The sequence below is a fragment of the Chiloscyllium plagiosum genome, unplaced genomic scaffold (genome assembly GCF_037043375.1).
Source record: "Chiloscyllium plagiosum isolate Xiang-an unplaced genomic scaffold, Cpla_swu_hap1 HiC_scaffold_36, whole genome shotgun sequence".
Classification (NCBI taxonomy): Eukaryota; Metazoa; Chordata; class Chondrichthyes; order Orectolobiformes; family Hemiscylliidae; genus Chiloscyllium; species Chiloscyllium plagiosum.
Genome location: NW_028270174.1, coordinates 38123249 through 38151015, shown reverse-complemented (window position 1 = coordinate 38151015; position 27767 = coordinate 38123249). Strand labels below are relative to the sequence as shown.

General features: G+C 42.7%; 1 protein-coding gene across 2 annotated transcripts in view; it reads right to left on the bottom strand.

Annotated features, from left to right (window-relative positions):
• Nucleotides 1-250: 250 nt before the first annotated feature.
• Nucleotides 251-27767, bottom strand: part of LOC122539342 (NEDD4 family-interacting protein 1-like) — a 163747-nt gene continuing 136230 nt past the window's right edge. For both annotated transcript variants that reach the window (XM_043674082.2, XM_087980091.1), the window contains exon 6: nucleotides 251-2722. In XM_043674082.2, coding sequence (XP_043530017.1) covers nucleotides 2695-2722 — 28 coding nt within the window. In that variant the 3' untranslated portion in view covers nucleotides 251-2694. The remainder of the gene's footprint in view (nucleotides 2723-27767) is intronic.

Here is a 27767-nt window from a genome sequence, read left to right as displayed (position 1 = left end):
AACAGGCAGACTGGAAATTCCAAATTTAAAAGTGAAGTTTGTCCAAGTTTTCATATTGGGCCAATCCTGTGAGATACTGGAGTGCTTGTTTTATTGTAGAACTGTCCCCATCATGAAAGCAGAAAATTCCAACAAGGAAATGTCCTAAATCTATGAGAGAAGTAAACATTTCAATTTAAAGCCTCATACGTTCAAACTTCAGAATCACTAAATGACCTCACTTATTTAATGACAAAAATAGACAGCTAACAAAAATTAAATGTGAGTATTTATTGTTTCTCATTCAAGATAGATAGTAAATTCTAACTGCATGTGTAAGAGAATGGTGTATGTACATAAAACTCATGTCAGTCCTGCTGGAAATAAAAGTTTAATTGAACTGTATTAAATATGAAATGGAAACATGGGTACAAATATATGGAGTTCCACCAATAAACCATTAGAAACTGCGCATCAAATTACACATATGCGGCTTTTCATTAAATCATTAGCTACATAAAATACATATTCTGTTAAGTCTGGAGTGTATTTTCACTGTCAGAGTGCATCCGTATAGGTCAGCTAGCTTCTTCTAGCATCACCCTGAAGTAAAGTTGGGAAGTTAAAAATCACAGAACACTAGATTATAGTCCAACAGATTTGTTTGGAAATACAACTTTCAGAGTGCTGCTCCTTCGTCAGGTGGGGCAGGATCTTATGATCAGCTACCTGACAAAGGAGCAGCGCTCCGAAAGTTAATACTTTTAAATAAACCTGTTGGACTATAACCTGGTGGTGTGTGATTTTTAACTTTGTCCACCCTAGTCCAACACCGGCATGTCCTCATTAAAACCAGAAAGAGATCGCTGCAGTAATGTTTGCTGCCAACTTTTATGTTATCAATGGGAAATTCCAGTCACAGATCAGCACAGCAAGTAGTGAAATTGCATAAACGAAAAAAAAAATGACCATGTGATCTTCTGCCAAGTTACGTCAGGAGATTGAGAGAATTCCATGAAATATAGGTCCTTCTTTTTTCATTATAAATGTTGAAATGGTTTGACAAATATGCACGGAGGTGAGTTCTGCTTTCCCTTAGCAACACATCAACACAGATTGGAACTAAATTGTTCTTGGACAGAATAGAACTTGCTGCATACAGAACATCTGCGTTGCTACTTTGACTTCATTCAAGTAGCCATTAAAATTACACAGCAAAATAGCACTGTATTCATTAATACTAAAGGTGTTTTGAAAGAACTCTGCAACTATTTGTAGTAATATGTGTCTAAAGGTGCGGGTATTATGTCTTTTAAGTTTGAGCAGCAAGGATGTTTTACATTAAGAAATGCATGTTGTTTCTGAATCCACGTTATCAATCATAAATTTGTCATCTGGTGAACATGTGATTATAGTGTATGCTCTGACACTCACGCACTCTTCAGTTAGCTAACTGAGAAAGAATTGTAATGTGCCCTCACAAAGCCAAAGGCTTTGAAATTACTCTGAGATAAGAACTGCAAACACTTATTGCACTCATTTGAAATTCAACCCTGTTGTTTTAGCAGAGGCAGCAACTCTTTACTGTAAATGGGCTAAAATTACTGAGACCAAATTCAGAGGGTATTGATGCACACGTTAAAATATAAATACTGAATTAACCCTTTATATCTGTTAATATGCAGAGTGATTCCAAGTGCAGCAAGTTCTATTCTGTCCAAGAATGCTCTCTTCCATTAATCCAAATTACTTTCATTGTTTAGGATTAGATAATTTAACTTGACAATAATTTCACTCAAGTAACATTGATCAGAAGCTGGCTAGGTGGCAGTTGTTCTAAATATAATGGATTTTCTGTTTAGCAACAAAGTGAATCCTGTAAGTAACGTTTACTTGCAATTTTCAAGTTTCTATCTCGGTAAATCCTGATTCTATGAGCTCTCTTGTTCTTCATCAGAACTGTTCCCAATATCTGATTGTGTGTGAATCTTGATAGCGCTGTTGAAAGGTTATTAGACTGTGCTAAGCATCTCCATTGTCTCTAGTTTAACCTCTGCCAGATGTAAATTGTCAGCAGGACCAGATATTGAGCAGGAGTGACTCAATGACTGATTTCTCCTATTCCTAAACAAGGAACACTGAGGTCAGTTGTCATACCCCTTATCGCATTCCCAGATGGGTTCAACTACACCAGTATGTAGTAGGAAATATAGATAGGACATTTTAAATTGCACAATCAAATGTCTTTACTCAGAATATCCTTAAAACAAATTGCAATTCAATTTGTATTAATCATACAATTGAAAACTTTTGAATGATAAATTACATTTTTAAGAAGTCCAGTCTATTCTGAATTTAGTTTGCAAATTCTAATCCCTTTCATCACAAAACAAAAGCAACACTGCCCTCTTTTGGTGAAATTCAGCATTGGCTTACCCCATCCATAATTCATTAAGCAATGAATATGATTTCAGAAAACCAGAATGAGAAAGGGTGTTTGTGAGGAATTAACTGCTTAATTGCATGTTTTGGTAGCCTTATTCAAAAGAAGCACAACTAGAAAGCATACTGCACCTAGTAGATTATTTTTCATGTGGCTTGGAAAGTCAAGCCACCCATAGAAAAGCATTTTTTAACTTTTTAATTCATCCCATAAGATTTGCAATCCTTGTTCCAGTTTTTTTCAACAAAGTCACCACGCAGCGAAGCAGGGTGTTACGGGAGGAAATATTCCGGATAATATCTGCAATAAAAAGAAAACCAGAATCAATTTCCTGCCTCCCTTTAATGCCTACGTGCTCCTGAACAGTCTCATGGGTATTAAATCAATTGACTGTTACAAGACAAGCAAGATCCAAAGCCATCGTTAACATACACATGAAAACAACTCTTTTCTTTAACCCTTTGTACAACAATAAACACATTCTGGAATTGGATTTAGGATGAAGATAACAGATTTTGTTCTGTCAAACCTGCTGTAAAGCTACAATAAGCACAGCATATCTTTTAAATTATTCAGTCTCAAAATTGTTCAAGAAATTAATTCGAAAAAAAATTGCTTAATACTTTATATTTAAGAACCTAAAACCAAATTGGAGTATCTTCTGTTGTCCATTTTTGTTTCACAAATCTAACCCAATGTCATAGTCATGGAGATGTACAGCACAGAAACAGACCCTTCGGTCCAATTTTTCCAAGCCAACCAGATCTCCTAAATCAATCTAGTCCCAGTTGCCAACACTTGGCCCATATCCCTCTAAATGCCTCCTATTCATTTACCCATCCAGATGCCTTTTAAATATTGTCACTGTACCAGCCTCCACCACTTCCTCTGACAGCTTATTCCATACACATACCATCCTCTAAGTTGCCCCTAGTTCCCTTTTAAATCTTTCTCCTCTCATCCTAAACCTATGCCTCTTGTTTTGGACTTCCCTAACCTGGGGAAAAGACCTTGTCTATTTATCCTATCCATGCCCCTCATGATTTTATAAACCTCTATAAGGTCACCCCTCAGCCTCCGATGCTCCGGGAAAACTGCCCCAGCCTGTTCAGCCTCTCCCTATCGCTCATATTCTCCAACCCTGTCAACGTCCTTCTAAATCTCTTCTGCAACCTTTTAAGTTTCACATCATCCTTCCTATAGCAGGAGAGACCAGAATTGCACACAATATTCCAATAGTAGCATAACCATTATCCTGTACAGCCGCAACATGACCTCCCAACATCTGTACTCAATGCACTGACCAATAAAGGAAACATACCAAATGCCTTCTTCACTATCCTATCTACCTGCGACTCCACTTTCAAGGAGCTATGAACTTGTACTCCAAGGAAAATGGCCAACATTTACTTTGGAAAGGTTTAGCTTGCTAAAGATATGATTGTGTTAGAGTGAGGGGAGTGAAAGATGCCAGAGCTGGAAGCATGTGTAATTTGCAGAGAGTTGCCGAACTGGAAGAGATTGTGGAGATAGAGTGTCTGACACCATGGACTGATCTGGACACAATGATGAGAACTTTTAATTTGGAGTGATGGTGTACCATTCTAAGTCCTTCACCACAGGGGCAATGGATGAACAGGACTGTGTGCACAATGCTGGCTACAGAGTATTGTATGACTTCAACTTCATAGTAGGTGGAAGATGAAAGGCCAACTGACACTGTGTTCAATAGCTGAAGCAAGAGATAACAGAAAACATTGACAAGGGTTTCAGCAGCAGACAGATTAAGGCAGAAGCAGAGATGAACAATATTGCAAAGGCATGTACACCTGGACAAATGTTGGTAATCCTGTGTTGCCCCTCACTGCAATGTGATGCCACAGCAACCATGAAGCCAAGTTACCATGGCACATGGATAACATGGCTGACACCCTCTCACACATACAACTGCATGCTCTCATTCTGGTCACTGTTTAACCATTCTGCATGCGCTGCATATAAATGAAGAAATGATTGCAAATGAAATGTAGCTGGTGTTCGGAAAGCGGGCATCATGATTTTGCTGCCACAATATCCTAGCGTCCAGTAGATCTGAATGCTGCACTTCCCCACACCAATGTGGAACTGACCTTGTGCGTTGCCCCAGCCATGTTTCAGATGCATTTCTCACCTGGAAAATGGCAAATGATGACAGGGTAACAGCTCATGGTGAACACCATCTGCACCAGGCTCCCCGTGGTCACTGGCATCCTCCAGAGCCTCTATGTCCCTTTTGCCACACTCTGCCCCAACAGCCCATCTCCGTCCAACCCAAAAAATATAGTTACTCCTAAACTTTGGCTCCAATGCCCTTCTTGACTCCTGAACCCTGACATTACACTTCATGATGCATATAAGGTTCTCTGACCTTGTTCCATACATCTTGAGTTTCCCTCATCATCCTCCTCGGTCCCAGTTCCACAAATATCTCTGTTTCCCTCAACAGTCTTGACTCCACCAGCTCTTCTGGAAATGATTCCCCTGCTTCAACACTGCATCCCCCGTCCCCACCAATGCTTCATCAACCCCACAGGACTGTATTTGACCCAGACCTCTGGCTAATCTCTACCAGGAGCCCCAGGACATGACTGAGCTGATCTCTGACTGTTGTAGAGCAGCTCCCTGACTGCTACATGACTCCCTGCCTTGGAATGAACACACACACACCCCTTGACTAAGTGAATGAATAGGCCTCAAACAGTTTCCAACATGGCCATTAGGCAGAATAAGGGTGCAATGTATTTGCTGTGCAGGCAGCTGGCACATGCTGTAGGCCAGTGTCTCAATGTGCTTTACAGCAAGATGGCAGAGGTGAGGACTGCAGATGCTGGAAACCAGAGTTTAGATTAGAGTGGTGCTAGAAAAGCACAGCAGGTCAGGCAGCATCCGAGGAGCAGGAAAATCAACATTTCGGGCAAAAGCCCTTCATCAGGAATGAATGATGTAAAGCGCTGATAGAGCACATTACAGCAAGATGTCCCAACCTCCAGAAGGATCCTACTGAGATGCATGAGAGGCAGCCCGTCTATGTGTCTACACAAAAAGTAATGTATTAATATTATATCAATGTAACATCAATAGGGCAGCAAGAAACAGTGTGGCCTGGCAAGGCAGGGACACAGTGAGCATTCTGGTAGGCACTGCATGCCCAAGCACTCAGAGAGCAAGCAAGCAGCCCTGAGATGGAGCCCCGTACAACCGATAAGCTGGGCACTTGTTCCTGTGCGTTCTGCACAGTAGCCTGTGCGTTCTGCATTGATAGTGCGTGGGCGGCACGGTGGCACAGCAGTTAGCACTGCTGCCTCACAGCGCCAGAGACACGGGTTCAATTCCCGCCTCAGGCGACTGACTGTGTGGAGTTTGCACATTCTCCCCGTGTCTGCATGGGTTTCCTCCGGGTGCTCCGGTTTCCTCCCACAGTCCAAAGATGTGCAGGTCAGGTGAATTGGCCATGCTAAATTGCCTGTAGTGTTAGGTAAGGGGTAAATGTAGATTTATGGGTGGGTTGCGCTTCGGCGGGTCGGTGTGGACTTGTTGGGCCGAAGGGCCTGTTTCCACACTGTAACGTAATCTGTAATCTGATAGTCTGTGCTTCCTATGTGGCATGTAAATGAATCGGAGAGGAGTGGGGGGGTTGGCAAATGTCAGATGCCAGTGTTCATGGATGAGGACTGCATGAGGTGGAATCATGGGTTATGCCCTATGAGGCTGTTTGTCTTTGGGTAACAGGGGCGCTCCTTACAGTCATTAGCAAGCTGAAGTCGCTAGGTAACCGCTCTGACTTCCATATCGAGATTGTTCAACATCTAACTTATTGATTCATAGAGATGTACAGCAGGGAAACAGACCCTTCGGTCCAACCTGTCCATGCCAACCAGATATCCCAACCCAATCTGTCCCAGCTGCCAACACCTGGCCCATATCCCTCCAAACCCTTCCTATTCATTTACCCATCCAAATGCCTCTTAAATGTTGCAATTGTACCAGCTTTCATCACATCCTCTGGCAGCTCATTCCAAACACGTACCACCCACTGCATGAAAAAGTTGCCCCTTAGGTCTCTTTTATATCTTTCCCCTCTCACTCTAAACCTATGCCCTCTAGTTCTGGACTCCTCAACCCCAGGGAAAAGACTTTGCCTATTTATCCTATCCTCGCTCCTCATAATTTTGTAAATCTATATAAGGTCACCCCTCAGCTTCCGTCGCTCCAGGGAAAACAGCCCCAGCCTGTTCAGCCTCTCCCTGTAGCTCAGATCCTCCAACCTCGGCAAAATCCTTGTAAATCTTTTCTGAACCCTTTCAGGTTTCACAACATCTTTCTGATAGGAAGGAGATCAGAATTGAATGCAATATTCCAACAGTGGCCTAACCAATGTCCTGTACAGCCGCAACATGACCTCCCAACTCCTGTACTCAATACTCTGACCAATAAAGGAAAGCATACCAAATGCCTTCTTCATTATCCTATCTACCTGCGACTCCAGTTTCAAGGAGCTATGAACCTGCACTCCAAGGTCTCTTTGTTCAGCAACACTCCCTAGGACCTTACTATTAAGTGTATAAGTCCTGTTAAGATTTGCTTTCCCAAAATGCAGCACCTCGCATTTATCTGAAGTAAACTCCATCTGCCACTTCTCAGCCCATTGGCCCATCTGGTCCAGATCCTGTTGTAATCTGAGGTAACCCTCTTCGCTGTCCACTACACCTCCAATTTTGGTGTCATCTGCAAACTTACTAACTGTATGCTTGCATCCAAATCATTTATGTAAATGACAAAAAGTAGAGGGCCCAGCACCAATCCTTGTGGCACTCCACTGGTCACAGGCCTCCAGTCTGAAAAACAACCTTCCACCACCATCCTTTGTCTTCTACCTTTGAGCCAGTTCTGTATCCAAATGGCTAGTTCTCCCTGTATTCCATGAGATCTAACCTTGCTAACCAGCGTCCCATGAGGACCCTTGTTGAACGCCTTACTGAAGTTCATATAGATCACATCTACTGCTCTGCCCTCATCAATCTTCTTTGTTACTTCTTCAAAAAACTCAATCAAGTTTGTGAGACATGATTTCCCAAGCACAAAGCCATCTTGACTATCCCGAATCAGTCCTTGCCTTTCCAAATACATATACATCCTGTCCCTCAGGATTCCCTCCAACAACTTGCCCACCACCGAGGTCAGGCTCACCGGTCTATAGTTCCCTGCCTTGTCTTTACTGCCCTTCTTAAACAGTGGCACCACGTTTGCCAACCTCCAGTCTTCCTGCACCTCACCTGTGACTATCATTGATACAAACATCTCAGCAAGAGGCCCAACAATCACTTCTCTAGCTTCCCAAAGAGTTCTCAGGTACACCTGATCAGGTCCTGGGGATTTATCCACTTTTAACCATTTCAAGACATCCAGCACTTCCTCCTCTGGAATCTGGACATTTTGCAAGGTGTCACCATCTATTTCCCTACAGTGTAAGTCTTCCATATCCTTTTCCAAGTAAATACTGATGCAAAATATTCATTTAGTATCTCCCCCATTTTCCGTGGCTCCACACAAAGGCGGCCTTGCTGATCTTTGAGGGGCCCTATTCTCTCCCTAGTTACCCTTTTGTCCTTAATATATTTGTAAATCCCCTTTGGATTCTCCTTAATTCTATTTGCCAAAGCTATCTCATGTCCCTGTTTTGCCCTCCTGATTTTCCTCTTAAGTATACTCCTACTTTCTTTTTACTCTTCTAAGGATTCACTCGATCTATCCTGTCTGTACCTGACATATGCTTCCTTCTTTTTCTTAACCAAACCCTCAATTTCTTTAGTCATCCAGCATTCCCTATACCTACCAGCCTTCCCTTTCACCCTGACAGGAATATACTTTCTCTGGATTCTTGTTATCTCATTTCTGAAGGCTTCCCATTTTCCAGCCGTCCCTTTACCTGCAAACATCTGCCTCCAATCAGCTTTCAAAGGTTTTTGCCTAATACCATCAAAATTGGCCTTTCTCCAATTTAGAACTTCAACTTTTAGATCTGGTCTATCCTTTTCCATCACTATTTTAAAACGAATAGAATTATGGTCGCTGGCCCCAAAGTGCTCCCCCACTGACACCTCAGTCACCTGCCCTGCCTTATTTCCCAAGAGTAAGTCAAGTTTTGCACCTTCTCTAGTAGGTACACACATACTGAATGAGAAAATTGTCTTGTACACACTTAAGAAATTCCTCTCCATCTAAACCTGTAACACTATGGCAGTCCCAGTCGATGTTTGGAAAGTTAAAATCCCTGACCATAACTACCCTATTATTCTTACAGATAGCTGAGATCTCCTTACAAGTTTGTTTCTCAATTTCCCTCTGACTATTGGGGGGGTCTGTAATACAATCTCTCTGACTATTGGGGGGCCTATAATAAGGTGATCATCCCTTTCTTATTTCTCAGTTCCACCCAAATAACTTCCCTGGATGTATTTCCGGGAATATCCTCCCTCAGCACAGCTGTAATGTAAAATAAAATAACTTAACCTTCGCACTCCTCAACTCACTGCTCTCCAGTGAAGACATGAAGACGAAGTAGAGCTGACAATTCACAAGTTTATGAAATTCTGCATTCGGAGATGCCTGGATACTGGGTTATTGAACATATTCAAGCTGAAATAAACACAAACTCAAACCAAAAGGGAGTCAAGGATTTCTGGGAACAGACAGGGAGTTGCAGTTGAGGCCAGGATCATACCAGTCATAATCTTATGGGATGGTATAGCAGGTCCAAGGGACTTTATGGCCAACTGATGCTCCTGTTATATTCTTATTGGGAATGTGTAGCCAGTCAACAGGCAACATCCTTTACTCATGGCAAATGGCAAATTCAGTCATTTTGAGGTTAGTTTTTTTCCAGACACTTTAGGCACTAATGAGCCTAAATAAGATTTGAATCTGAAAAACCAGTTTAACTCTCACTTCATGTACGATACCACTTTGGTAAAGAACATGTGTGCTAGGAACAAGTGCCCAGAGGATTGTAAGGCACCAGTTACCATTTAACTTGCCAGCTAGCACCCATTAAAGAGGCTGGGTAGCATTTTGATGGATAGTGATGGACCAATTCTAACAGCAACTTGCTGATTGGAAGCTCAGTAAGTAAGTCGTTCAAGATTTACTTAGAAGGTATGTTGCCCGTTATTGTCCGTTTGTTGTTGAAGCCATCAGCACCTCTGATTACCTCCTCAACAAATTTGATAATAGAATTTAGAATTAGCTCTATTGTCACATGTACTCTCGTGTGAAAAGTTTGCAAGTTGCCAATTTCTCTGCCATCTTAGTTACCAGGCACCCAGGTACAGATATTTAAGTACAAATTCTTAGGAAACAAAATTATAAAAATAAAGAAAGAAAAAGTTCACAATCAAAAAGAAATAAGAGCTCAGAATTTATCAAATATTAACTTTCAGAAACACTTTGTTAAGATTTGATAAAAACTATATCAACATTGGACTAGGAATTCGTGGGCGGCACGGTGGCACAGTGGTTAGCACTGCTGCCTCACAGCGCCAGAGACCCGGGTTCAATTCCCACCTCAGGCGACTGACTGTGTGGAGTTTGCACGTTCTCCCCGTGTCTGCGTGGGTTTCCTCCGGGTGCTCCGGTTTCCTCCCACAGTCCAAAGATGTGCAGGTCAGGTGAATTGGCCATGCTAAATTGCCTGTAGTGTTAGGTAAGGGGTAAATGTAGATTTATGGGTGGGTTGCGCTTCGGCGGGTCGGTGTGGACTTGTTGGGCCGAAGGGCCTGTTTCCACACTGTAACGTAATCTGTAATCTGATAGTCTGTGCTTCCTATGTGGCATGTAAATGAATCGGAGAGGAGTGGGGGGGTTGGCAAATGTCAGATGCCAGTGTTCATGGATGAGGACTGCATGAGGTGGAATCATGGGTTATGCCCTATGAGGCTGTTTGTCTTTGGGTAACAGGGGCGCTCCTTACAGTCATTAGCAAGCTGAAGTCGCTAGGTAACCGCTCTGACTTCCATATCGAGATTGTTCAACATCTAACTTATTGATTCATAGAGATGTACAGCAGGGAAACAGACCCTTCGGTCCAACCTGTCCATGCCAACCAGATATCCCAACCCAATCTGTCCCAGCTGCCAACACCTGGCCCATATCCCTCCAAACCCTTCCTATTCATTTACCCATCCAAATGCCTCTTAAATGTTGCAATTGTACCAGCTTTCATCACATCCTCTGGCAGCTCATTCCAAACACGTACCACCCACTGCATGAAAAAGTTGCCCCTTAGGTCTCTTTTATATCTTTCCCCTCTCACTCTAAACCTATGCCCTCTAGTTCTGGACTCCTCAACCCCAGGGAAAAGACTTTGCCTATTTATCCTATCCTCGCTCCTCATAATTTTGTAAATCTATATAAGGTCACCCCTCAGCTTCCGTCGCTCCAGGGAAAACAGCCCCAGCCTGTTCAGCCTCTCCCTGTAGCTCAGATCCTCCAACCTCGGCAACATCCTTGTAAATCTTTTCTGAACCCTTTCAGGTTTCACAACATCTTTCTGATAGGAAGGAGATCAGAATTGAATGCAATATTCCAACAGTGGCCTAACCAATGTCCTGTACAGCCGCAACATGACCTCCCAACTCCTGTACTCAATACTCTGACCAATAAAGGAAAGCATACCAAATGCCTTCTTCATTATCCTATCTACCTGTGACTCCAGTTTCAAGGAGCTATGAACCTGCACTCCAAGGTCTCTTTGTTCAGCAACACTCCCTAGGACCTTACTATTAAGTGTATAAGTCCTGTTAAGATTTGCTTTCCCAAAATGCAGCACCTCGCATTTATCTGAAGTAAACTCCATCTGCCACTTCTCAGCCCATTGGCCCATCTGGTCCAGATCCTGTTGTAATCTGAGGTAACCCTCTTCGCTGTCCACTACACCTCCAATTTTGGTGTCATCTGCAAACTTACTAACTGTATGCTTGCATCCAAATCATTTATGTAAATGACAAAAAGTAGAGGGCCCAGCACCAATCCTTGTGGCACTCCACTGGTCACAGGCCTCCAGTCTGAAAAACAGCTCTCCACCACCATCCTTTGTCTTCTACCTTTGAGCCAGTTCTGTATCCAAATGGCTAGTTCTCCCTGTATTCCATGAGATCTAACCTTGCTAACCAGCGTCCCATGAGGACCCTTGTTGAACGCCTTACTGAAGTTCATATAGATCACATCTACTGCTCTGCCCTCATCAATCTTCTTTGTTACTTCTTCAAAAAACTCAATCAAGTTTGTGAGACATGATTTCCCAAGCACAAAGCCATCTTGACTATCCCGAATCAGTCCTTGCCTTTCCAAATACATATACATCCTGTCCCTCAGGATTCCCTCCAGCAACTTGCCCACCACCGAGGTCAGGCTCACCGGTCTATAGTTCCCTGCCTTGTCTTTACTGCCCTTCTTAAACAGTGGCACCACGTTTGCCAACCTCCAGTCTTCCTGCACCTCACCTGTGACTATCATTGATACAAACATCTCAGCAAGAGGCCCAACAATCACTTCTCTAGCTTCCGAAAGAGTTCTCAGGTACACCTGATCAGGTCCTGGGGATTTATCCACTTTTAACCATTTCAAGACATCCAGCACTTCCTCCTCTGGAATCTGGACATTTTGCAAGGTGTCACCATCTATTTCCCTACAGTGTAAGTCTTCCATATCCTTTTCCAAGTAAATACTGATGCAAAATATTCATTTAGTATCTCCCCCATTTTCCGTGGCTCCACACAAAGGCGGCCTTGCTGATCTTTGAGGGGCCCTATTCTCTCCCTAGTTACCCTTTTGTCCTTAATATATTTGTAAATCCCCTTTGGATTCTCCTTAATTCTATTTGCCAAAGCTATCTCATGTCCCTGTTTTGCCCTCCTGATTTTCCTCTTAAGTATACTCCTACTTTCTTTTTACTCTTCTAAGGATTCACTCGATCTATCCTGTCTGTACCTGACATATGCTTCCTTCTTTTTCTTAACCGAACCCTCAATTTCTTTAGTCATCCAGCATTCCCTATACCTACCAGCCTTCCCTTTCACCCTGACAGGAATATACTTTCTCTGGATTCTTGTTATCTCATTTCTGAAGGCTTCCCATTTTCCAGCCGTCCCTTTACCTGCAAACATCTGCCTCCAATCAGCTTTCAAAGGTTTTTGCCTAATACCATCAAAATTGGCCTTTCTCCAATTTAGAACTTCAACTTTTAGATCTGGTCTATCCTTTTCCATCACTATTTTAAAACGAATAGAATTATGGTCGCTGGCCCCAAAGTGCTCCCCCACTGACACCTCAGTCACCTGCCCTGCCTTATTTCCCAAGAGTAGGTCAGGTTTTGCACCTTCTCTAGTAGGTACACACATACTGAATGAGAAAATTGTCTTGTACACACTTAAGAAATTCCTCTCCATCTAAACCTGTAACACTATGGCAGTCCCAGTCGATGTTTGGAAAGTTAAAATCCCTGACCATAACTACCCTATTATTCTTACAGATAGCTGAGATCTCCTTACAAGTTTGTTTCTCAATTTCCCTCTGACTATTGGGGGGGTCTGTAATACAATCTCTCTGACTATTGGGGGGCCTATAATAAGGTGATCATCCCTTTCTTATTTCTCAGTTCCACCCAAATAACTTCCCTGGATGTATTTCCGGGAATATCCTCCCTCAGCACAGCTGTAATGTAAAATAAAATAACTTAACCTTCGCACTCCTCAACTCACTGCTCTCCAGTGAAGACATGAAGACGAAGTAGAGCTGACAATTCACAAGTTTATGAAATTCTGCATTCGGAGATGCCTGGATACTGGGTTATTGAACATATTCAAGCTGAAATAAACACAAACTCAAACCAAAAGGGAGTCAAGGATTTCTGGGAACAGACAGGGAGTTGCAGTTGAGGCCAGGATCATACCAGTCATAATCTTATGGGATGGTATAGCAGGTCCAAGGGACTTTATGGCCAACTGCTGCTCCTGTTATATTCTTATTGGGAATGTGTAGCCAGTCAACAGGCAACATCCTTTACTCATGGCAAATGGCAAATTCAGTCATTTTGAGGTTAGTTTTTTTCCAGACACTTTAGGCACTAATGAGCCTAAATAAGATTTGAATCTGAAAAACCAGTTTAACTCTCACTTCATGTACGATACCACTTTGGTAAAGAACATGTGTGCTAGGAACAAGTGCCCAGAGGATTGTAAGGCACCAGTTACCATTTAACTTGCCAGCTAGCACCCATTAAAGAGGCTGGGTAGCATTTTGATGGATAGTGATGGACCAATTCTAACAGCAACTTGCTGATTGGAAGCTCAGTAAGTAAGTCGTTCAAGATTTACTTAGAAGGTATGTTGCCCGTTATTGTCCGTTTGTTGTTGAAGCCATCAGCACCTCTGATTACCTCCTCAACAAATTTGATAATAGAATTTAGAATTAGCTCTATTGTCACATGTACTCTCGTGTGAAAAGTTTGCAAGTTGCCAATTTCTCTGCCATCTTAGTTACCAGGCACCCAGGTACAGATATTTAAGTACAAATTCTTAGGAAACAAAATTATAAAAATAAAGAAAGAAAAAGTTCACAATCAAAAAGAAATAAGAGCTCAGAATTTATCAAATATTAACTTTCAGAAACACTTTGTTAAGATTTGATAAAAACTATATCAACATTGGACTAGGAATTCGTGGGCGGCACGGTGGCACAGTGGTTAGCACTGCTGCCTCACAGCGCCAGAGACCCGGGTTCAATTCCCACCTCAGGCGACTGACTGTGTGGAGTTTGCACGTTCTCCCCGTGTCTGCGTGGGTTTCCTCCGGGTGCTCCGGTTTCCTCCCACAGTCCAAAGATGTGCAGGGTCAGGTGAATTGGCCATAGTAAATTGCCCGTAGTGTTAGGTAAGGGGTAAATGTAGGGGTATGGGTGGGTCCCGCTTCGGCGGGTCGGTGTGGACTTGTTGGGCCGAAGGGCCTGTTTCCACACTGTAATCTAATCTAATCTGTAATCTAATCTAATCTAATCATTCCCTGAGGAGTTTACCTCAGGATTTTGACCCAGTGACAGTGAAGGAACAGTGTTACAATTCCAAGTCAGGATGGAAGTTGTGTGATTTCGGGATGAATTCATCGGGGGTGGTGTTCCCATTAATGGAATCGATAGCTCTTTTTTAATATCGGGAGCCATATTTTCAAAACTTGAGTCACAAAAGGGGGAACAAACATTTTTTAAAATTTTCACTGCCCCCCCCCCCCCTTCCATTGTCACAGCAGCATACGTATCTCAGTGAGAATGGTTAGCCTCAGAATGTGCAACTCAATATATGTGACATTTTCCAGTCAGAATGAAAAACATTAGCACTTTCCTGCATCTGTTGACTGCTTCATTTTCTGTGGTTGGAGAAAAGCCTGCAGATTATTATTTGTTGGATCTTGGCATGTTTGTGTTAATTCCTTGAATTTGCCTTCCAGTGAGAAGTTGTTCCTGGCAACAGCAGATGTTGTAAGTTCAGCTTCTTACTACCAACAATTTCTTTGACCATCAGTGTAAATGGCTGAAAAGATCAGGTACAGTACTGGGCCAAGTTTTAAATATGAGCCACTGGACTGAATTGATCCCCACTGGAAGGGCAGAGCCAGACTATCAGGCAGAAGATATTCAGCAACACCTCATATTGTGGGAAACAAATGAAATTCCAAGGCAATAACCATTTTCTCAGGGCTGCTCACTCCATTCCAGTGTAATTATCCAGCAAAGTGCTAGTACACCAGTCATTGTTTGTCACCTTGATTTCTGCCTTACTTGTGCCTATGTTCTGACAGTGGAATGGGAACAGACAGAGTCATAAAGATGTACAGCATGGAACAGACCCTTCGGTCCAACTCATCCATGCTGACCAGATATCCCAAACCAATCTAGTCACACCTGCCAGCACCCGGCCCATATCCCTCCAAACCCTTCCTATTCATATACCCATCCAAATGCCTTTTAAATGTTACTATTGTACCAGCCTCCACTACTTCCTCTGGCAGCTCATTCCATACGCGTACCACCCTCTGCATGAAAAAGTTGGTCTCTTTTATATCTTTCCCCTCTCTCCCTAACCCTATGCCCTCTAGTTCTGGACTCCCCCACCCCAGGGAAAAGATTTTATCTATTTATCCTATCTATGCCCCTTATGATTTTATAAATCTCTATAAGGTCACCCCTCAGCCTCCAACACTCCAGGGAAAACAGCCCTAGCCTATTCAATCTCTCCTTATAGCTCAAATATTCCAACCCTGGCAACATCCTTGTAAATCCCCTCTCACTCTAAACCTATGCCCTCTAGTTCTGGACTCCCCAACCCCAGGGAAAAGACTTTGCCTATTTATCCTATCCATGCCCCTCATAATTTTGTAAACCTATATAAGGTCACCCCTCAGCCTCCGACACTCCAGGGAAAACAGCCCCAGCCTGTTCAGCCTCTCCCTGTAGCTCAGATCCTCCAACCCTGGCAACATCCTTGTAAATCTTTTCTGAACCCTTTCAAGTTTTACAACATCTTTCCAGTAGGAAGGAGACCAGAATTGCACGCCATATTCCAACAGTGGCCTAACCAATGTCCTGTACAGCTGCAACATGACCTCCTAACTCCTGTACTCAATACTCTGATGTTTCTGAAGCAATTCCTGAGGCACATTCTGTTTTCTGCCTTGGCTGGGTGTTTAGCCTCTTCACCAACAGTATACCTGCCTATGGTTTATCTTTGGTCAGATAAGCCATTTGTATGCTGCATGCAAAAATATTTTACTGCCTTGCAAAGGCAGTCATATTTATCCTATTTGTACTATGTGAAACATTATTGGGAGTCATGGTAACACATTACTGTCAGCATAAATAATTTGTTGCCTCCTGTGGACAGTAATGATTACATCAAGAATTTATATTTCTGCCTGAATTTTGTTATCTGCCATGTTAGAATTATAATTAAGTTTATTGTCACATGCACATGGGTGGCACGGTGGCACAGTGGTTAGCACTGCTGCCTCACAGCGCCAGAGACTCGGGTTCAATTCCCACCTCAGGCAACTGTCCGTGTGGAGTTTGCACATTCTCCCTGTGTCTGCGTGGGTTTCCTCCGGGTGCTCCGGTTTCCTCCCACAATGTGTTTCCTTCCTCCAAAAATGTGCAGGTTAGGTGAATTGACCATGCTAAATTGCCTGTAGTGTTGGGTGAAGGGGGTAAATATAGGGGAATGTGTCTGGGTGGGTTGCGCTTCGGAGGGTCGGTGTGGACTGGTTGGGCCGAAGGGCCTGTTTCTACACTGTAAGTAATCTAAGCTAATCTACTCAGGTACAGGGATAAAGGAGTACATTAAAAATTTTAGGAAGTTGCCATTTCCGGTGCCATCTTAGGTCCAAAGGTATCTTGGTACAAAATCTTATGTACAAAGTAGGAAAATAAATAAGTTAGAATTTAAAGATTGCAGTCCTTCTTAACATAAAGTAAAAAAAAAGAATTACAGTCCTTTAGCCATGGACCTACAGACAGTCCATGCTGGGCTTCCCCCTGAAGGCTTGTGCTCCCTAACCCTTTGTCTGGTATCTATACATCCCCATTTTCCCATATTACTAAACATTGAGTTCTTAACCTCAGTCTTCCCTCCAAAAGCAGCAGGGAGGCACATTTGTTTGAGAACGTTTGCTTTAAGTAGCAAAGGAAATTGTGCTTAAGTGGATGTCAGAAAAGAATTGGGTTGAGCTGTGTTTAAGTGTTCACTGATAGTCACCACTCATGCTCACATAAGAAAAATGTAGTTGTATATGTTACTCTTTGAACAGGGTGTAACTAAATTTAAACAATGTGGTATCATTACTAATTAATCACGATGAGAAATCTAAAATCAGGTTATGCCTGACTCATTTGTACCATACGAAAGTGAGGCACGTCTAATACAGAATGAAGTGGTCTGTGACTCAGAGATATCTAAGATAAGTAATGTGTGATTCAGAGAGGACCACTGAATGGCTGACAGAGAAAGTCAAATGACAGTTGAATAACTGAAGAAATGCCAACATTGACTGTTGCCTGACTCAGCACTTCTGACATGAATGAGGATATCTAATATTGGAAACTGTAAAATGAACTACCAGATGTGTGCCATATGGACACAGCTGGAATGATATCTTGGTAGGATATTGGAGGTTGGGGGAATGGGCATAATCTACTTGCCATCTTTGAATTCCTTAATCAAGCAACATTGATGATGCTTCTGATAATATCTCTGTGTGAGATTGTTCTTTAGACTTTGATGGGGATTGCCAATGTCTGGGACTAAATAAATGAGATGCAGAATATGGAATATAATCCACAAGCACGCAGACTGAATACTTTGGAAAAGGTGATAGAGTGCACCATCTCCAAGTCAGGGTAGTGAGTTGCTTGGTGTGGAACTTGCTTTGTATTGAGCTTCTTCAGTGTGATTGGAGCAGATTCAATCCATGCAAATGAAGAAACTTCCATCACACTCTTGACTTTTGCCTCATAAATGGTGGACAAGGTTTGGGGAGTCAGAAAGTAAATTATTCACTGCAGAATTCTGTTATTGTCATTACATTATTTATATAGCTCAACTAGGTCAATTTGATAATTGGTATCACCCAGGAAGTTGACAGCAGAAGATTCAGCAATGGTAATGTTTTATGTTTGTCTCCCCAGCTTTTAAGACAGAGTCCTTAACAGGAAACTATGTGCCATGTGTATACAATGATAAGAATTTCTTCTTATGCTAGTGAATCTGTGGAATTTTTTTTTACCACAGAAGTCAGTTCAGACTGTATCATTAAGTTGTTGTGGTTCTGTTCGCCGAGCTGGGAATTTGTGTTGCAGACGTTTTGTCCCCTGTCTAGGTGACATCCTCAGTGCTTGGGAGCCTCCTGTGAAGTGCTTCTGTGACGTTTCCTCCAGCATTTATAGTGGTTTGTCCCTGCCGCTTCCGGTTGTCAGTTCCAGCTGTCCGCTGCAGTGGCTGGTATATTGGGTCCAGGTCGATATGTTTGTTGATAGAATCTGTGGATGAGTGCCATGCCTCTAGGAATTCCCTGGCTGTTCTCTGTTTGGCTTGTCCTATAATAGTAGTGTTGTCCCAGTCGAACTCATGTTGCTTGTAATCTGCGTGTGTGGCTACTAAGGATAGCTGGTTGTGTCTTTTCTATCAACAAACACATCGACCTGGACCCAATATACCGGCCACTGCAGCGGACAGCTGGAGCTGACAACCGGAAGCGGCAGAGACAAACCACTATAAATGCCAGAGGAAACATCACAGAAACGCTTCACAGGAGGCCCCCAAACACTGAGGATGTCACCTAGACAAGGGACGAAACGTCTGCAACACAAATTCCCAGCTCGGCGAACAGAACCACAACAACGAGCACCTGAGCTACAAATCTTCTCACAAACTTTGTATCATTAAGGCTGATATAGACAGGTTTTTAATCATTAAGGGAATCAAGGCTTAAGAGTATAAGGCAGGAAAGTGGTGTTGAGGATTATCAGATTAGTCATAATTTTATTGAATGGCAGAGGAAAGTATGGGTTGAAAGATTAATTTCTGCTCCTATGTCTTAGGATCTTATGACTTTGCTTCATAGTCTGCTGTGGGTTTATTAACTACACACATAGAAATCAGTTAGGTTGTTGCACTGTTTACTTAATAACATATAACGTGCTTTATTGTTTTGATTAAATTAATCCATGGAGTTGAATTAATCCCTGATAAGTGAATGATTAATAGACTATTATCAGCTCAATCCTGAAGGTTGTCCAAGCTTTGCTGCATATGGACATAGTTTGCTTCTGTATCTGAGAAGTTGCAAATGATGTCGAACATTGTGCAGTCATAAGTGGACATCTTTATTTTAAACTTGTAATTGAAGGACAATCATGCAATGATGACGCAGGTGAAGATGTCTGGGCCTAAGATATTACCCTGAAGTACACCAGTAAAAATGTCAGGGGACTGAGATGATGAACAATCTCAACATTTTCATTTGTACTGGGTATAACTCAAAACAGCTGACTGTTTTCCTCTGATTTTGTTAGCGCTCTTGCTGTCACACTCAGCCAAATACTGTCTTGATATCAACAGCAGTCACTCAGACAGCGTGATTGGAATTAAGCACTTTTCTCTATATTTTCACCAACTTGATAATGAGATCAGGAGTTGACAGGCCCTGACAGAACCCAAATGATTGTTAATGAGCAGTTATAGAGTCATAGAGATGTACAGCATGTAAACAGACCCTTCGGTCCAACCTGTCCATGCCGACCAGATATCCCAACTCAATCGAGTCCCACCTGCCAGCACCCGGCCCATATCCCTCCAAACCCTTCCTATTCATATACCCAACCAAATGCCTCTTAAATGTTGCAATTGTACCAGCCTCCACCACATCCTGTGGCAGCTCATTCCATACACGCACCACCCTCTGTGTGAAAACGTTGCCCCTTAGGTCTCTTTTATATCTTTCCCCTCTCACCCTAAACCTATGCCCTTGACTTCTGGACTCCCCAACCCCAGGGAAAAGATTTTGCCTATTTATCCTATCCATGCCCCTCATAATTTTGAAAACCTCTATAAGGTCACCCCTCAGCCTCCGACGCTCAAGGGAAAACAGCCCCAGCCTGTTCAGCCTCTCCCTATAGCTCAAATCCTCAAACCCTAGCAACATTCTTGTAGATCTTTTCTGAACCCTTTCAAGTTTCACAACATCTTTCCGATCGGAAGGAGACCAGAATTGCATGCAATATTCCAACAGTGGCCTAACCAATGTCCTGTACAGCCGCAACATGACATCCCAACTCCTGTACTCAACACTCTGACCCATAAAGGTAAGCATACCAAATGCCTTCTTCACTATCCTATCTACCTGCGACTCCAGTTTCAAGGAGCTATGAACCTGCACTCCAAGGTCTCTTTGTTCAGCAACACTCCCTAGGACCTTACCATTAAGTGTATAAGTCCTGCTAAGATTTGCTTTCCTAAAATGCAGCACCTCGCATTTATCTGAATTAAACTCCATCTGCCACTTCTCAGCCCATTGGCCCATCTGGTCCAGATCCTGTTGTAATCTGAGGTTACCCGCTTTGCTGTCCACTACACCTCCAATTTTGGTGTCATCTGCAAACTTACTAACTGTACCTCTTATGCTCACATCCAAATCATTAATGTAAATGACAAAAAGTAGAGGACCCAGCACCGATCCTTGTGGCACTCCACTGGTCACAGGCCTCTAGTCTGAAAAGCAACCCTCCACCACCACCCTCTATAATATTTATCAGTTCCACCCAAATAACTTCCCTGGATGTATTTCCGGGAATACCCTCCCTCAGCACAGCTGTAATGCTATCCCTTATCAAAAATGCCACTCCCCCTCCTCTCTTGTCTCCCTTTCTATCCTTCCTATAGCATTTGTATCCTGGAACATTAAGCTACCAGTCCTGTCCATCCCTGAGCCATGTTTCTGTAATTGCTATGATATCCCAGTCCCATGTTCCTAACCATGCCTCTGTTCTCAACTGGAGCAGTCTCAGATTGATCTCTTTCCTCACTATCTCCCTGGGTTCCACCCCCCGCCCCCACCTTACTTGTTTAAATCCTCCCAAGCAGTTCCAGCAAACTTCCCTGCCAGTATATTAGTCCCCTTCCAACTTAGGTGCAATCCGTCCTTCTTGTACAGGTCACTTCTACCCCAAAAGAGATTCCAATGATCCAAAAATGTGAATCCTTCTCCCATACAACAGCTCCTCAGCCATGCATTCATCTGCTCTATTCTCCTATTCCTGTCCTCACTAGCTCATAGCACTGGGAGTAATCCAAATATTACTACCCTTGAGGACCTCCTTTTTAAATTTCTGCCTAACTCTCTGTAATCTCCCTTCAGAATCTCAACCTTTTCCCTTCCAATGTCGTTAGTTCCAATGTGGACAATGACCTCCTGCTGGCCCCTCTCCCCCATGAGAACATTCTGCACCCTCTCTGAGACATCCTTGATCCTGGCACCAGGGAAACAACACACCATTCTGCTTTTTCTCTGCTGGCCACAGAAACGTCTGTCTGTACCTCTGACTACAGAATCCCCTCACACAATTGATCTCTTGGAAGCCGACGTACCCCTCGTTGCATTAGAGCCAATCTCAATACCAGAAACTTAGCTGTTCGTGCTACGTTCCCCTGAGAATCCATCACCCCCGACATTTTCCAAAACAACATACCTGTTTGAAATGGGTATATCCACAAAATACTCCTGCCCTAGCTGCCTATCTCTCTTACCCTTCCTGGAGTTAACCAATGTATGTGACTATATCTGAGACTTTCCCCCCTTCCTATAACTGCCATCCATCACATACTGTTGCTGTTGCAAATTCCTCATCACTTCTATCTGTCTCTCCAACCGATCCACTCGATCTGATAAGATTTGCATCCAACAGCATTTATGGCAGATAGAATCCGCAGTAACCCTTAAACTCTCTTTAAACACCCACATCTGACAAGAAGCACATATCACTGCAAAGGCCATTTTTGCTCCTTCACAATCTACAGACCCAGAAAATAACACCGCCTTATTCCTCTACAAAACACTGCACCAGGTTAAATTAAGAGCTATGGCTTATATTTTAAGTTTAATGAAGAGAATTATTTTCAAAAACATATAATCAAGAAAGAACCCACTCTACTCACCACTGCAGCCTTTCTATTGGACACACTTAAAACAACAATTAACTTATCTGATTCTGTGCTGTGAACTTTGCCCAAACTGGTTCCTCCAAGATTAGTTGTGAAATTCACTGTTTGTTAATTTTTCCAGATGCACTCCGATGTTCAGTGACACATGAATTCAAAAACAGCAAAGGCAGTAACTGTGCAGGTTCTCTCTCTCTCTCTGTCTCTCCTGCACTGTCCTCACCAAGTGCTTCCTATTGTCTGCCCTTCTCCCTTTTAAAACTGCTGTTGTTTTGACTTTTTTTTCCAAAGTTCCAAAACAATGCAACAGCATATAAAACAGTAATTGCTGCTCCTGGAATTTGAGGAAACCATCTCCAACACCTAAAATACCTCAAAAAATGGAGCAGCTCTTACAGCCAGAAATTTTTCCCATCCTCCATCTTGAATTACCCAGAATCCTCTTATTGCTGAGCAAGAGCCACTTGTTAGTACTATCCATGATACCTTCCATCACTTTGCTGATGCATGGGGGGAGGGAGGGGGGGGCGATCGTATAGAAACATATAAAATTATGAAGGAAATCGATAAAGTAGAAATAGATAGGATGTTTCCACTAGTAGGTGAGACAAGGACAAGAGGGCATGGCCTCAAGATTAGAGGAAGCAGGTTTAGAACTGAACTGAGAAGGAACTTCTTCACCCAGAAGTTTGTGAATCTATGGAATTCCTTGCCCAGCGAAGTAGTTGACGCAACTTCAATAATCGCTTTTAAAGCTAAGGTCGATACTTTTTTGAAAAATAAGGGAATTAAGGGATATGGTGAAAAGATCAGCCATGATCTTATTGAATGGCAGAATGGGCTCGAAGGGCCAAACGGCCCACTCCTGCTGCTAGTTCTTATGTCCTTCTGATTGACAATGGACTGATGACGTGGTAATTAGCTAGGTGGGATTTAACCTGCTTTTGCCAGAATGTTTTCAGGGTCCATAGCTTTTGCAGCATTTAATGCCTTCACTTCTTTCTTCATATCATGTGAAATGAATCAGAGTTACTGAAGGTTGGCATCTATGATGCTGAGACCTGTAGGAAGAGGCCAAGATGGACCACTCGCTGGGCACTTTTGGTTGAAGGTGAATGCAAATGTTTTACTCCTGTATTGTGGCTGATGTGCTGAGCTCCGGCGTCGTTCAGGATGTGGAATAGTTTTGGATTTTGTCTTCCTGTCAGTTGTTTAGTTATCCATCTCCCTCCCCAACTGGATGTGGCAGAACTGCAGAGCTTGGGAATGTGAAGAATATCAGGGAATGATGCTGAAACAGTCAGTCAGAAATGGAGCTAGATTCATTGGAGTTGTTGGGAATTGGCTTGTGCACTACCACAGAGTGAGCTATTTGGTGAGACTCTGGCAAGGGGTTCAGGTGTTTTCTATTCTTAAATGTTAACACTGGATTTAAATTGATGATAAAGCTAGTAAAATACAGAAAACAAATGACATAACTGAATAATTTATTAAGACTCATTTAAAAAAAAAAGGCTTTTCTGGCTGTAAATTCTGCTGCATGGCGGAATTTTATCAATACCATTGTGATCCAGGGTAGTCTGCAGTTTGAGAAAATTAGATTCACAATTTATGGTCTGGATGCTGAATGATAGACTCTGTGATGTAACAGGAAATGACAAAGTTACCTGGATACCTTGTACCTGGAGGCAGTGACAATACTTAGGGTCTTCTAATTTAGTCAGTGGTCAGGGACATTGAGGTCGTACCATAAGAGAGGCAGGTAAGAAGACATGGGTAAGGAGTGCACCAATGTCAACCACTCCAATTGGTCAATAAGTTTGAGGTTCTCTCAGCCTGTCTGGCTAACAGCAGAGTCTGGACAAGTTAATTACCATGGCAATTGGATACAGGAGGCCATTCAAACAAGCAATAGGAAATGTAATCGAAAGAGGGGATATACCGGGATGGACACCATTCTCTATAATGAAGAGCGAGAGCCCAAATGGATATGCTGTGTGTTTGGTGTCAGGGCTTGAAAGGAACTTGCAGTGGGAGAGGAAGGATCTAGTGGTTGTTATCCATGTAGATACTAATGACACAGACCGAACTAGGAAAGAGTTCTGCATAGATAGTATGAGGTGCTAGGCACTAAATTAAAATAGAGAAATTCAAAGACCAAAATCTCTGTATTGTTGTCACATGCAAATTGACATCAGGTACAAGGCTGGGGAACGTGTAGGCTGTAATGTTCCAACAGTCAACACCTGAATCACGTTGGAGCCAGTGGCCTTGTGAACCACATAACTAAGGAACTTGAAAGGGGTTCGAATGTAACAGTGGGGGCAAGAGATTAAATATTCAAAGGCATGGTATATCAAATAATAGAAACAAGGAAGGAGCAGAAAATAGTCATGTGGGAAATGAGGGTCAGAGAATGACAGGAAGGGACAAAGAGAAAAAAGTGAAAATAAACCAACAATCAAGACGACAAGTTATAAAGATAATAAAAAAACAAAACTAAAGGCTCTGTATCTGAGTGTGTGCAATATTTATAGGAACGTAAACAAATTGAAGTAAATAAATATGATCAAATAGGCATTACAGAGACATGGATACTAGATATCAAGGATTAGGTGATAAATATTGTGTGATATATGACATCTAAGAAGAAAGGAAGCTATGCAAAGGTGAAGGGGTTGCACTGTTAATCAAGGACAGTATTTGTGTAATGATTAGAGATTACCCTGTTCAGCAGCTGAGGATATAAAATTGGTTTGAGTATAGATGAGGAATAGGAAGAGAAAGATGCCACTAATTGCATGGTCTGCAGGCCCCATAAGAGTAACCACAATATAGAACAATGTTTACAAGATGAAATATTGGGTGCTAGTAAGAAGGGGACATCGGTGATTTTAATCCACATATATCAGATTGGCAATAATAACTTGGATAGGGAGTTCATAGAATGCTTTGAAGTTGATTCTTTGTGCAGAATGTTTTTCAGGAACTATTCTTTTCGATTATTCATTTCGGGGACATGGACATCACTGTATGGGCCAGCATTCATTGTTTATCCCTTGTTGCCCTTGGGAAGGTGGTGGAGAACGTCCTTCTTTAACACGACAGTCCATGTACTGTATGTTGACCCACAATGCTGTTAAGGAGGGAATTCCAGGAGTTTGAACCAGTGACAATGAAGGAACTGAGATATATTTCCAATTCAGGATGGTGAGTGTGCTTAAGGGGAATTTGCAAGAGGTGGTGTTGCCATGAGGGACATAGATAGGTTACATAGACAAGATCTTTTCCATAGGGTAGGAGAGTCTAAGACTAGAAGGCATAGGTTTATGGTGAGTGTGGAAAGACTTAAAAGGGACATAAGGGGCAACCTTTTCACGCAGAGGGTGATGTGTATATGGAATGAATTGCCAGAGAAAATGATGGATGCAGGTACATTTATAACATTTAAAAGGCACCTGGATGGGTAAATGAATAAGAAGGGTTTGGAGGGATATGGGCCAAGTGCTGGCAAATGGGACTAGATTAATTTAGGATATCTGGACGATATGAACGAGTTGGACTGTTTCCGTTCTGTACATCTTGATGACTCAATAGACAATAGACAATAGGTGCAGAAGTAGGCCATTTGGCCCTTCGAGCCAGCACCACCATTCATTATGATCATGGCTGATCATCCACAATCAGTATCCTGTTCCTGCCTTATCCCCATAACCCTTGATTCCACTATCTCTAAGAGCTCTATCCATCTCTTTCTTGAAAGTATCCAGAGACTTGGCCTCCACTATTCACCACTCTCTGGGTGAAGACGTTTCTCCTCAACTCTGTTCTAAATGGCCTACCCCTTATTTTTAAACTGTGTCCTCTGGTTCTGGACTCACCCATCAGCGGAAACATGCTTCCTGCCTCCAGAATGTCCAATCCTTTAATAATCTTATACATCTCAATCAGATACCCTCTCATCCTTCTAAACTCAAGTGTATACAAGCTCAGTCGCTCAATGAATATACTCTACGAATCCATATATCTGCTACCCTTGTCATTCCAGGTGGCAGTAGTCATGGGTTTGGAAAGTGATCTCGAAAAAAATTTGGTGAATTTCTACAGGGCATTTCATTGATGGTACACACTGTTGTTATTGAGTGTCGATGGTAGAGGCAATGGATTTTGTGGTTGTGGTGTAAATCAAGCGGACTGCTTTGTCCTGGGTGGTGTCGAACTTCCTGAGTTTTGTTGGAGCTGCATCTACCCAGGCAAGTGGGGTGGATTCCATCACACACCTGACTTCTGCTTGGAGATAGTGGACAGAGTTTGGAGAGTCATGAGGTGAGTTATTCACTGCAGGATTCCTAGCCTCTGATCTGCTCTTGCAGCCATTGCATTTTTATGGCCGTTACAGTTCAGTTTCTGGCCAATGGTAAATCCCAGGATGTTGCTAGTGGGGGATTCAATGATGTCAAGTAACAGTGGTTAGATTGTCTCTTATTGGAGATGGTCATTGCTTGGCATTGCTGCGGTGTGAATGTTACTTGTCACTTTTGGATAGAAAATTCACTGGCTGGCAGAAAACAGATTTTTCTTTAATTTCTTGTGGGGTGTCGGTGTTGCTGGCTGCACCAGTATTTATTGCCCATCCTTAGTTGTTCTTGGGAAAGTGGTGGTATGTTCTCTTCTTGAACCATGTCACATATGTACTGTGGCTAGACCCACAATGCTATTAGGGAGGGAGTTTCAGGATTCTGACACCGCAATAGTGAGGGAAGGTTGATAAACCTCCAAGTCAGGATGGTGAGTGGCTTGAGGGAAACTTGCAAGTGGTGGTGTTTCTATATACCTGCTGCCTTTGTTCTTCTGGATGGAAGTGGACATTGGTTTGGAATGCCAATCAAGCAGACATCTTTGCCTTCAATGGTGTCAAGCTTCTTGAGTATTGCTAGGGCTGCATTCATTCGGGCAAGTGGGGAGTATTCCATCATGCTCCTGACTGTGTGCATTGTAGATAGTGGGTGGGCTTTGGGGAGTCAGAAGGTGAGTTACTCACTATAGTATTCTGAGCCTCTGACCTGCTCTTGTAGCCACTGGGTTTATCTGGCTAGTCCAGTTGAATTTCTGGTCAATGGTAACCCCAGGATGTTGATAGTGGGGATTCAGTGATGGTAACACCATTGAATGCTAAGAGGTGGTGGTTAGATTGTCTTTTATTGAAGATGATCATTGCCTGGCATTTATCTTGCACCAATGTTACTCACCACTTGTCACCCCAAGCCTGCATATTGTCCAGATATTGTTGCAATTGAATGTCGACTTCTTCACTATCTGACGAGTCATGAGTGGTGATGAACATTGTGCAATCATTAGTGAACATCCCCATTTCTGACCTTACGATGGACGGAAGGTCATTTTTGTAGTAGCTGAAGATGGATGGCCCTAGGACATTACCCTAAGGAGCTCCTGAAGTGATATCCTGAAGCTGAGATGACTGAACTCCAACCAGCACAACCAACTTCCCATGTATCAGGTATGACTCCAACCAGCAGGAAATGTTCCCCTGATTCC